The 12,296-nt window shown below is 39.5% G+C and overlaps 2 protein-coding genes across 3 annotated transcripts; both read left to right on the plus strand.

The window, feature by feature from the left end:
- The first annotated feature begins 276 nt into the window (after positions 1–276).
- On the plus strand, positions 277–8,564 carry LOC106754558 (pentatricopeptide repeat-containing protein At5g65560). Of its 2 annotated transcripts, none has more exons than XM_014636586.2 (3): positions 277–3,432; positions 4,177–4,257; positions 8,071–8,564. In XM_014636586.2, the coding sequence occupies exon 1, from the start codon at positions 535–537 to the stop codon at positions 3,226–3,228; it is 2,694 nt and encodes an 897-aa protein (XP_014492072.1). In that variant the 5' UTR covers positions 277–534; the 3' UTR covers positions 3,229–3,432; positions 4,177–4,257; positions 8,071–8,564. The 2 variants fall into 2 exon arrangements, with proteins under 2 accessions (XP_014492072.1, XP_022633690.1); XM_022777969.1 differs by having other exon boundaries at positions 8,074–8,564.
- On the plus strand, positions 7,004–7,399 carry LOC106754523 (uncharacterized mitochondrial protein AtMg00860-like). The gene has a single exon (XM_014636541.1). It carries the CDS (start codon positions 7,004–7,006, stop codon positions 7,397–7,399), a length of 396 nt encoding a protein of 131 aa, XP_014492027.1.
- Positions 8,565–12,296: the final 3,732 nt, after the last annotated feature.

Raw genomic sequence — 12,296 nt, forward strand, 5'->3', positions numbered from 1 at the left:
CACACAAATATGAGAATGAAATGAAAGTTTAAACCTTTATTTTACACCTCTTTTATAAGAATTCCTCCCCCACTTTTTTTTTTTTTCAAATAGAACTTTCTTTGTAAAATGATTTGTAATCAATTACAAAGAGTGTCATATAAAATATTGATCATTAAAACACGATAGCTCATTTTATTTATTTTTTAAATAAAGATGCTTTATAATACATTTTGCAATTTGGAAATTTCTATCCTCGTTTTTATATGTTTTTGATAACCAAAAGAAAAATATAATGAAACAAACCTCTTAGATTTAGATTAAGTAAAAAGATGAGAAAAAACAGAAACCTATGATATGAAAAACCTTGGGCCAAATCAGAAACCAGCTTTGTGCACAGCTCTGCCACCACCCCGCCTCCTCTTGTTTTTCTTCCTCCTTGCAACCCCTTTGAATGTTTGATTCCTCACCACCATCTTCATTCATCTCCATCCATTGGAGCTCCTAACAGGGTTCATTCATGGATCTCGCACCCCCACTTTTCCATGCCCCAAGATGAGATTTTTGGCCTTCCTCACCATCCCCAGAGAAACCCTTTTGCTCCTCAACCTCACCAGACCCTTCTCCACCCTGCACCCTCTCCCACCGGATCTCCCCTCCCACCTCTTCACCCTCCTCTCCCACCCCAACTGGCACCACCACCCTTCCCTCCCCCACTTGCTCCCTTTAATCACTCCTTTCCATGTCTCAAGCCTCCTCCACCTTAAACCCTCCCCTCAAACCGCATTGCAATTCTTCAATTGGATCGCCACCAAACCCGGTTACAAGCACACCCCTTTTGCCTATGCTTCCCTGCTCAATCTCCTGGTGCCCCATGGGTTCCTCCGGCCCGCCGAGACCGCCCGGATTTCGATGGTCAAGGCGGCTGGATCGCCGGATGACGCCAGGTTTGTGCTGGCCTTCTTGAGGGGTATGAACTTGAATTGTGATGAGAAGTTTAGGTTTAAGCTCAGTGTCAAGTGTTATAATTTGATGCTGATGTTGTTGTCAAGGTTTGAATTGGTTGATGAGATGAAGGGGCTGTATGTTGAGATGTTGGGTGACACGGTTTTACCAAATATGTATACTTTCAATACAATGGTTAATGGGTATTGTAAGTTGGGGAATTTGAGTGAGGCTAGTGTTTATGTGAGTGAGATTGTGCAGGCGGGTTTTGCGCTGGATACATTTACTTATACTTCGTTGATTTTGGGGCATTGTAGGAGTAGGAATGTGGATGGTGCTTGCTGTGTCTTTGGGCTAATGTGGCGAAAGGGGTGTCCGAGGAATGAGGTTTCGTATACGAATCTTATTCATGGGCTTTGTGAAGCAGGAAGAATTGGAGAGGCACTAAAGTTGTTCTTGCACATGGAGGAGGACAATTGCTCTCCCACTGTGAGGACGTTTACGGTTCTGATTTGTGCTTTGTGTGAGTCAGGCAGGAAATTGGAGGCCATGAGTCTTTTTAGAGAGATGAGTGGGAGAGGTTGTGAGCCTAATGCTCATACTTATACGGTCTTAATTGATAGTTCTTCTAAGGAGAGGAACTTTGATGAAGCTAGGAAGCTGTTAGATCAGATGCTGGAAAAAGGTTTGGTTCCTGGTGTGGTCACTTACAATGCGTTAATTGATGGGTACTGTAAAGTAGGAAAAATTTCAGAGGCATTGGAAATTTTGGGGTTGATGGAATCCAATAATTGCAGCCCAAATTCTCGAACGTACAATGAGTTGATTTGTGGGTTTTGTGAAGTGAAAGATATACATCGGGCAATGTCATTGCTTAATAAAATGTTTGAGCGCAACCTATCTCCTACCCTCGTTACATATAATTCGCTAATCCATGGGCAGTGTAGAGCAGGTAATTTGGATAGTGCTTTTAGATTGCTTAATTTGGTGAAGGAAAATGGTCTTGTTCCTGATCAGTGGACTTACAGTATACTTGTAGACACACTATGCAAAAGAGGGAGAGTAGAAGAAGCTTGTGAACTCTTCAATTCCTCCCAGGAAAAAGATCTTAAAGCAAATGAAGTAATATATACTGCTTTGATTGATGGGTACTGCAAAGTTGGGAAGATTGATGAAGCACACTCTTTGTTCAAAAGAATGGTGGATGAGGAATGTCCTCCAAACTCAATCACTTTCAATGTCTTGATAGACAACTTGTGTACTCAGAATAAAGTGCAGGAAGCTTTATCGCTTGTAGATGAAATGATTAAGATGAATTTGAAGCCCACAGTTGAAACATATACAAATCTTATCGTAGAAATGTTGAAAGAGGGTGACATCAATCATGCTAATAAGACTCTTAACCAAATGATATCCTCAGGTTGCCAGCCTGATGTATTTGCGTACACTACATTTGTGCATGCATACTGTAGTCAAGGAAGATTGGAAGAAGCTGAGAATGTGATGGCTAAGATGAAGGAAGAAGGAATTGTTCCTGATTCTTTGGCTTACACATTTTTAATTGATGGATATGGGCGCACGCAATTGCTAGAGTGCTCATTTGATGTTCTCAAGCGAATGTTTGATGCTGGTTGTGAGCCTTCTCATCATACATATGCATTTCTTTTAAAACATCTAGTGAAGGAAACGCTAATGACAAAAAATGGTTGCATTGTTGAAGGTTCATTTGCTCCAGGTTTTGTTTCAAATGATTTAATTATTAATGTCTGGAAGACGCTTGATTTTGATACAGTATCTCTGCTGTTTAAGAAGATGGTTGAACATGGTTGCAAACCTAATATTAATACCTACAGCAAACTTATTACCGGACTTTGCAGGGTGGGGCGGTTGAATGTTGCTCTAATGTTGTTGAATGACTTACAAGAAGGTGGAATGTCTCCCAGTGAGCTTATTTATAACGAACTCCTTAGATGTTGCTGTGAGTTGAAATTATATGAGGAGGCATTGAGTTTGCTATATGACATGGATGAGAATGGCCATTTGGCACATTTGGAGTCCTACAAGCTGCTTATTTGTGGGCTTTGTGACGAAGGCAAAAAAGCAATGGCTGAATCAGTATTTCATACTTTGCTTTGTTGTCAGTATAATTATGATGAAGTAGCCTGGAAAGTTCTTATTGATGGCCTACTTAAGAATGGCTATAATGATGAATGTTCAATGTTTTTGAAAAGTATGGAGAAGAAGGGTTGTCAATTGCATCCTCAGACTTATGCAATGTTGATTGAGGGACTTAATGGAACATAAGATGATGACTATTGAGCTTTTTTTTTCTTCTTCTGGTCTAAGTACAGGGGTATCAAATTATTTGTGGGATGAGAATATATCATTGACACTGAAAATTCTAGTTTTCGTGAATGGAACAGGGGCTTCCTGGAAAGCACCGGGTTTAGTTGCTTTTATAGCTAGCTGTTTCTGTATCACTACAGAAAGAAATTTGAAGATCAGGATGTAAGTCAGGTTTCACTTTCTTAAATTTTTTATCATTTCCTTAATCCTTTAATGTTTATCCCATTTTAATTTTGTCTTCTTTTTCTGCTTATTTGTTGTTTGGAGCCTTTAGTCCTTGAATCACTTTAGAGGACGTCTCTTTCAACCTTGAAAATTTTTAAAATTGTCCTGTGTTTCTTATAGCTAATATGTTTGGTCCGGTGAAAAGGTAAAGAAACACTGAACTAAATTCGTATTATTCGAAAGCATAATTTAGAAATTTATCATCATGATTAGGAAAATCAATTTGTCATAGTTGTTTTTATTGCATGGTCTTTTTAGGTAACACTTATATTTAACAAAATATCAGTAAAATTTCGAATTTCTAAAACCATGTTTGTATCCAAAATGAATTGCGAAAATTTGGCAGTCACGTTTCTGATCTGATTCTAATTTTGATGTGACCAATCACTACTGGAAATCAATTTAGTTAAATAGAGTATCATGCAGTGTTGTGATGCGAGTTAAGCTGTAAAATCAAATATAGATATATAATATATAGAAGGGAATGTTACTGGATAATGTGAACTTGGTCAAATACGAGTCTCAATGTGTGCTTTTTCCTTCATTATGTGCTGCGTATGGTTTTCTCTCATAAGAATACGTTACAATTGTGATTATTTTAATTTAAGCTCTTCTTATTGCATTTTAATGATCATAGTTTGCCTCAGTGCCCATTAGTTGACGCTCACATCATAATTTCAGGAGCAACAAGATATATAACAGGAACAATGTGCAGCCAGAGTATGTGGATTTGTCTCTGAAGTGCAAGCTGCTAGAGCAGATGTGAGTCTTGCTTGTCTTAATTTCCATATTGAATGTTTTCATGGTTGTTTTATTCTTGAACTCAAAAATTGAGTTACAAAAAATGTATTTAGCTGTTGGGAAGTAATTCGTTACTGAATTTTATGCACTTAATTCCCTAAACTTTGAGGTAGAATCTTAGTAAAATGAGGCAAGGTGATGGGAATGAAAAGAGATGGAAAGTTTATGAGAGAAGGAAGAGAGTTACTTAACCATAACAGACTAATTGTCTTTTACAGTTAGTATAGGCGGGAATAGAAGTATATAAATAGTGGGGGAGTTAGTTAGAGGGGGACTTTTCGACAGTTTGTTTTGTTAATAGGCTTAGTCCTGCAGAAGGGGTTAAGCCCTTTGTATTTGTGTGAATAATACGAATTCGGATTATTTTCTTTTGTTGCTTACCTGTTTCGTGAAGAGTGGAGCGTTCTTGATTAGGTTTCTTTATGGGAAACCTATCATTTGGTCCGACCTACCGGATACCAATTGGAGAGGGGTGTTTGACGCACGTGATGGAGGGAAGAGTGACAGCAGTTGAAGGTCAGTTGGAGGCGGTTGAAATCGCGGTGGCTGAGACGAAGGCCGACATAGTGTACTTGCACCATGAGACGGGGGCCTTAAGACAGAACTATGAAGCCATGCAACAGGATGTTCAGGCGATCTTGAAGATGCTTGGGGATCACAAACGCGACCCAAATGGAAACGACCAGGGCGGCAATCAATCGTCGGTGGGCACGACGGAGAGGGAGAAAGAAAGGGCACGGGAAATCAAGAAGAACCGACAAATTGGAGGAAATGGGTGGAATTACCGGCGTTCAGAGGAGGTGACCCATTAATCTGGATTAGTCGAGCCGAGAAATTCTTCGAGGTGCAAAACGTGGATGAGGAGGAGAAAGCAGTTGGCTTTCATCAGTATGGAAGGGCACGCTGGTTTCGTTTCTGGAGGGAGAAAACCAAGAACAATTCTTGGGAAGGACTGAAAAGGGCGTTGGTGATCTGATTCGGAGAAGTGGATGCGGTGAGTGAATACGTCAGGGGTTTTGAACTGCTCGTGGGGCAGACAACGAAAATTCCGAAAGAATAGCTCTTGGGATATTTCATGGCGGGACTTTGGGAGGAAGTTTGTGATCACGTGAGACCCCATGATCCCCAAGACCTTATGTCCGCTATGCGTGTTGCATGCGACGTTGAGAAGCTGTGCATACATTCGAAGGTTGAAGGAGGTTCGACGATCATGGTTCAGAGTACCTGGGGAGGGGCGGCGAAGGTTGTATTGAGGGGCGAACCCAATTGCGAGATATCAGGCCGAGGAGGGATCATTGAGAGTACGGGATCTAATAGGAGGGAGACGATCCAGGGTAGTGGGGTTGTAAGGGCGAACGTAAAAGGAAGAGGGAGAAACGTCAAAAACTTGCCTTATTCGGAGTTTTTGAAGAGAAGGGAAGAAGGAAGATGTTTCTGGTACGGCAGGCCTTTTTCTCCAGGGCATCGTTGTCCAGAAAGAGGATTAAGAATGTTGATTCTGGCTGAAGAGGAAGAAGAAGGGGGCGACGAGGCAGCAGAGGAGCTGGATAACACCCAGATGGAATTATCAGCGGTTTTTGCAAGGGGGTTAACGTCTCCAAAAACGTTGAAACTGAGAGGATGCATAGGTGGAAGAGAAGTGCTGGTTTTGATCGACAGTGGCGCCAACCACAATTTCATACAATGGGAGCTAGTGGAGGAAATGAGACTGGCAGTGATTGATACAACGTCGTATTGTGTAAGCCTGGGCGATGGATATCGGAAGGAGTCTCGAGGTTGTTGCAAGCAGGTGAGGATAGAGATGGGTGGAGCAGAGGTCGCAGAGAGGTTCTACTTGTTTGAACTAGGAGGGGTGGACATGATATTGGGCATTGAGTGGCTGGGGAAGCTGGGGGAAGTCACCATGGGCTGGGGCAAATCAACTATGATGTACCAGTAGCGGGGGAAGAAGGTTTTGATCAGAGGTGACCCAACGTTGGAGAGAAAGGTGGTGGAACCCAGAGCTCTATGCAAGATGAACGAGGTTGAGGCTTGGCTTTTGGTGTGGGAGTTTGGTTCGTTGGAAGCGAAGGAGGATAAAGAGTGTTGGGGTTTAACGGAGGGACAGGTCAGGGAGATGGAGATGTTGTTGAGCTAGTATAAGGGGGTGTTTGCAGATCCAGCAGGATTGCCCCCTGACCGTGCGATGGTGCATCACATAGCTCTTAAGGAGGGCATTGATCTGGTCAACGTCAGACCCTACAGGTACCCTTATGTGATGAAGGGAGAAATAGAGCAGCAGGTTGCGAAAATGCTTAAAACAGGGGTGATACGACCCAGCCATAGCCCATACTCGAGTCCTGTCATCCTAGTGAAGAAGAAGGATGGTAGCTGGAGGTTCTGTGTCGATTACAGGGCATTGAATCGTGCCACCGTGCCGGATAAGTATCCAATTCCAGTGATTGAGGAGCTTTTGGATGAATTACGGGGGCGTGTTACTTCTCGAAGGTTGATATGAAGGCGGACTACCACCAAATCCGCATGGGGAGGAAGATATCGAGAAAACTGCTTTTAGAACACATCAAGGGCATTACGAGTTTATGGTAATGCCTTTTGGCCTCACAAATGCCCTTGCTACGTTTCAAAATGCCATGAATGATCTCTTCTAGTCCTATCTAAGGAGGTGCGTCTTGGTATTCTTCAATGACATATTAGTTTACAGTAAGACATGGGGGAGCACCTAGTACATGTGGAGATGGTGCTATCAACTTTGGAGAACAAATGGGTGGCTAACCGTAAGAAATGTGGGTTCGGGCAAACTGGGATTAAATATTTGAGTCATACCATTTCAGACAAAGGGGTTGAGATGGATTCTGAAAAAGTGAAGGCAGTGATGAAATGGGGCAGGCCAAAAACGGTGAAAGGACTAAGGGGCTTTTGGGGGTTTGTTCGAGATTACAGAAAGATTGTGAAGTCCCTCACGGAGCTATTAAAGAAAGGAGAGTTTTTGTGGAATGAAAAGATAGAAGAAGCTTGGCAGAGTTTGAAGCAGGCTATCACGACAGCTCCGGTGCTGTCTGTACCAGAATTCCAACAGCCTTTTCAAATAGAATGTGACGCCTAGGGGCGATGCTAACTCAAGGAAAGAGACCAATTGAGTGACTCTTTTGTTGCTTACCTGTTTCGTGAAGAGTGGAGTGTTCTTGATTAGGTTTCTTTACCGGAAACCTATCACAAGGACTAAGTTAAGCAATCCATCTAGCAAGTTTATGTTAAAAAGGCAGCTAATAGTTGCTGCTGTAATTTTGTTGCCTTGGGCAAATATTGGTTTCCAAAAAAGTGAAGTCTTCTGTTTTAAGAGTTTGAAAAAGAATGCATGGGCTGAGATGAGAGAAAATTGGAGCTGGTTTGTAGGACACTAGTATACTTGTTTGTTATATAGTTTCGGGTGAACCAGGCTTAGATATGTGGGATAATGATTTGATATATAGGCTACAATTATTGGTAGGACACTAGTATAGCCACCCACACACACTTGGCACCTTTTCACTTTGTTCTGGTGATCGATCTAGTGTAACCGTGTTACAAATCCAGACATTTTCTGTGATGGTATAGTATGGATTATGGAATTTCATTCTATTTGAGACAAATAACATTAAGAAGCTAATAATTCCACTTAGTAATAAAATAACTCAGTGTAGGTCCTTTCTGACTCAGGCACCTTGTCATGTATACAATTTATATGTACTTTCCTTATTCTTTATAGTTAATAATGCAGTTCAATTTTGAGTGTAGCAGGAGTGCTGAGGCTGCGTGGCTCTGGCAAACAAGGTTAGGACTATGCCAATAAGATACACATATTGATTTTGGTTAACACCACCGGGGCAGGCATAAGGTGAAGAAGTCATTCGTTAAACACGTATTATAACCTTCAAAACAATTCTTTCATTTTTTTATATACTAAAACCATCAGAAGAGAACGAAATACATATACATCTTTTACCAAGAGTCATGACATGGTGACACTTAGTCACAGATTTTGCAGAGTTTCTTTAGTGAATCTTTGAAAACAGAAGATGATTTCCTCATTAATGTCCAAGTAGCAATCCTGCAAAACTGCAGGGATTAGATGATATCAAGTAGTTGTAATAGAATTGATTCTGTAAATTCCATTTGTTAAAGTTAGATGTATCATTTTTAGCGCATTCAAGCTTGTTTTCGATCAATTATTCATGCCAATGTATGAAACATTAAATTGGATCATCATTTTAAGAAATCCACAGTGCTTACATTTGTTGTGAATGATTTCAGTTATTTGTAAAGTATTTGAACATAAATCTTCCAATGCTCTCGATTTATCTGTCAATGTTTAAACTAATGCTAGCCATTTTAAATAAGTCGAGAGTAAATTTTTGGACTTCAATTCAATGATTAGTGAACAATTCATGCTGTATTTGCATTATTTAGAGTTTTTATCTTATTTTTCTGGACAATTCATCATGTTACATTTAGAGTTTAAATTTTATTACATTTACGCATAAATTATAATTTTTTTTGCCCCTATTAAGATTGATTTCAATTTTACTATCTTTTAGAGTCACTTAAGTTTTTCAAAGTTTTGAAACTAATTTGGCTTTCTGTCTATTTTTACCAGAAACTTTTTAATTCTCATTTTGTACATTCTTTTTTATAATTTGAATCTATTAAATTACATTTATTAACTAAAACATTAAGTTCCACGTACAATATTTAACATTGTCTTTAAATTATACCAAGTTCCTAAAAGAAATTTTTTAACCATTTTAAGTTTAGTAAATACGTTACCACCCTCAAAATATTAAGAATAAAAATAACTGAGTTTTAAACAAAAAGGAAAATCCATAAAAATATGAACTTACTCAATTTTAAAAATAGAAAAAACGTAATTGGCTGGACAACTAACAGTTCTTTATATAGATAACAAATAAGACTCTTTACTTTATTACTAATCCTAATCCCTTTAAGGTTATATAACTAATGGCATTTTCTTCCTTTAGTAAAAGATGTTCTAATTTTATTGTAATTGAATCGGTCACAACAGTTGGATGTAATTTTCCATGTTAAATTTTTAATAATATTTAGAAATAAAAATGGTATAATAATGACGAGACTCTTGGCATGTTTGGTTGCACAGTGTAGACACAAAACCACCTTAAAAAGGTCGAAATCTGGGAGTAAAAAATTAGTTGTCTCTTTCAACAGTCTGCAAAACCAAGTACACAAATAAATTCAAATGCCAATGTGGTTCATTGTCTAAATTTAATCTACCTAAACTTTTCTTACAAAAAAACTCATTTTACCTTTGTCATGTTTTGTATGATCATTGCAAATTTTCTTTGAAAACGTGGGAAAAGTACAAACTCAATGGTCACATGAATGGTGACAACAATAAATTTATTTATCTAACTGGACGCTACATGAATCAGATGGAGTTATTATGAATTCTAAAGTAGAAGAAATTGAACTGTAAAAATCCATAGAATGCCAACGACACTCCTTGAAACAAATACCAAACATTCTTCATAGAAACAACCATCCCACATTCATCACTCACAAAACTTCCAAACATTTAGTACAATAGCATCTAAATTTATTGTTGTCATTGTGCATTCTAAATTCCCAATCTGACAGACATAAACAGAAAAGCACCAGAAGGGCCAAAAATCTTAACCTATTATTCTTGCATCACTAGTAAGAGCAGTGAAACTACTTTTACTACTTTCAAGTCACATAAATTTTCTGAGATGAAACTTTCCATGCGGAAAAGAACATACAAGAAAATATAAAGGCTATATCGCAAGATCTTTTTTTTTTTTTTTTTTATTATTAAGAAATGAATCGAACATGACTACCAAAGCATACCTACCATGCTAACCTCATATTTGTTGAAAACTAAGACCTATTTGGCTAAATTTTTCTAGAAGAGAAAAATAAGCACATTGTACTAAGCTCTTCTATAATCTAAAATCATCTTATGCACCTTTGAAGAAGTTAAATGAAAAGAGGCTCAATAAACGTTTGGTATATAATCTAATTTAAACATAGTTCACAAGTTCAATTCACTTTACTTTTATTCTTTTATAGCCATTTATGCAGAAATTGGTCCAAACAAGAATGCAAAGAGATAAGATGGAAGGAAATGAACAAAAGTCATAGTTGAACATATGCTAAAATAAAACAAAACAAAATTCTCAGATAAATAACTACTACCGATGTTTTAAAAGTTCTAAAATATTATCACAAGCCACACCTGAAAACCCATTGTTGAAAACAGAAAGAGGAATAGACAATAGGTAAGGATTAAGCCAAAAATGGAGGCAGTCGTAACACAACTTCTTCTGTCTCAATTGGGTCGGATCTGAGTATCTGAAACAGAAGAAGAAAGGTTAAGAATGAAGAAATAATGAAAGTGTAGACACAAAGAAATCAAAGAGAGATTACGGGGTCTTGAAGCACGGGCTTGGTGTCGTCCTTTGCTGGCTTGAAAGGGGGTTTGGGTTTGGGTGAATGGTTGTTGTTATTTGGATTGCTTGAATTCTTGTTCATGGTTTCTTGTTGTGTCTCAGACACTAAGGTTAGGGCATTTTGTTTTGTTTTATTTTGTTGCAGATGTGTTTCGGTTAGGGGTTTGAACTACCACCTGACCCTACACAATTTCTCCTCGAGCGTTCAGTCGTTGCAGTCTCCTCCTTCTGTCCGGCCAGGTACCTGACCCTACACAATTTCTCCTCGAGCGTCCGGTCGTTACAGTCTCCTTCTTCTGTCCGGCCGAGTACATGTTAAAGATACTCCGATGCTCAAGTCAGTTATGTGTCCGTTCGGTAATCAAATAACTGTATTAAATGCATAATTAATGAACCTGTCTACCTCTTTACCTGCGAGTCATATTTATAGTACTGACCATGGGCCTTGGATTACTAGAACCTTAATCTCAGCCCAATCATGGCCCAATAACCCCTAATTTCTACTTACTGTGATCATTACGAATGATCCATCTTCCCTGATCTTTCGACTGGTTGGCCTTCTTGACTGTCTAATCCACGTGCCACATGAGAGACGTTTGTTCCAGTTGCCCGAGACTCCTAGTACATCAGGCCCCTCAAGCCCTAGGCAATTAATTGTCGTGGGGTTTAGAGTGGCAACCTAGTTGGTCGGTCACCTCAGATAGTGGGATCGTCATTCAATCTGGAACCTTAGTCGTGCTGCGTTTTGACGGTGGAGATGTGCTGACAGTTTCAAATTTTTTCCTATAAATATGAGCTCGCGTGGCTGTCATTTTCACCTTCATCTTCTCCCCTCCTTGCTTACCGTTCGACATCTTCTCCAAAAAGGTAAATAAATGGCAACTGTAGAATTATCTTCTTCTCATGGGTCCGCAGGTGAGGACGGCGGGGCGTTGTGCAGTGACAACGGGGCTTCGAGTTCAATTTATTCCTCTTCTTTGGAGAGGGTTGGTCGGGCAGAGGATTCACCTCTGATGTTGGAATCCTTTGGTGGCGACCAGGTAATCAATGGGGCGTCTCTTTTCCTTCTTCAAGGCAGTGTCGTGATTGACCCGGTCGGTGTTGAGCTTGAAGGCGGTTGGCCAGTTATTGGTGGATACGAGTGGGCTTCACATGACCTGGGTTCATATGAATCCAAATACATAACTCGTGAAGACCTAATCGACTGGGTTGACCATAGCTTCATAGTCCGAGACGAAGAGGACGCCCGATTGATCCGGTTGGGGGTGAGCCATCCCAACGAGCGCGTTTTTCGTGGGAAGGGTGTTGGTATCGTAGGGGGTAATTTTCGAAGGATAAACACGCAGCGGAATTAAAACACAGAGAGCGTAAAGCGTATTAGGTCACAGTTGAAATGATTTTGGCCCTTTTTAGAAAAGTAATTTTCTTTCAGAAAATTAACCAAACAATTGATGTGCGTTAAATAAAATAAGTGTAGGGAGTAGAAAAATCACACAGATATTTTTATACTGGTCCGAT

This window comes from Vigna radiata, unplaced genomic scaffold, assembly GCF_000741045.1.
Source record: "Vigna radiata var. radiata cultivar VC1973A unplaced genomic scaffold, Vradiata_ver6 scaffold_111, whole genome shotgun sequence".
NCBI classification, from domain to species: Eukaryota; Viridiplantae; Streptophyta; class Magnoliopsida; order Fabales; family Fabaceae; genus Vigna; species Vigna radiata.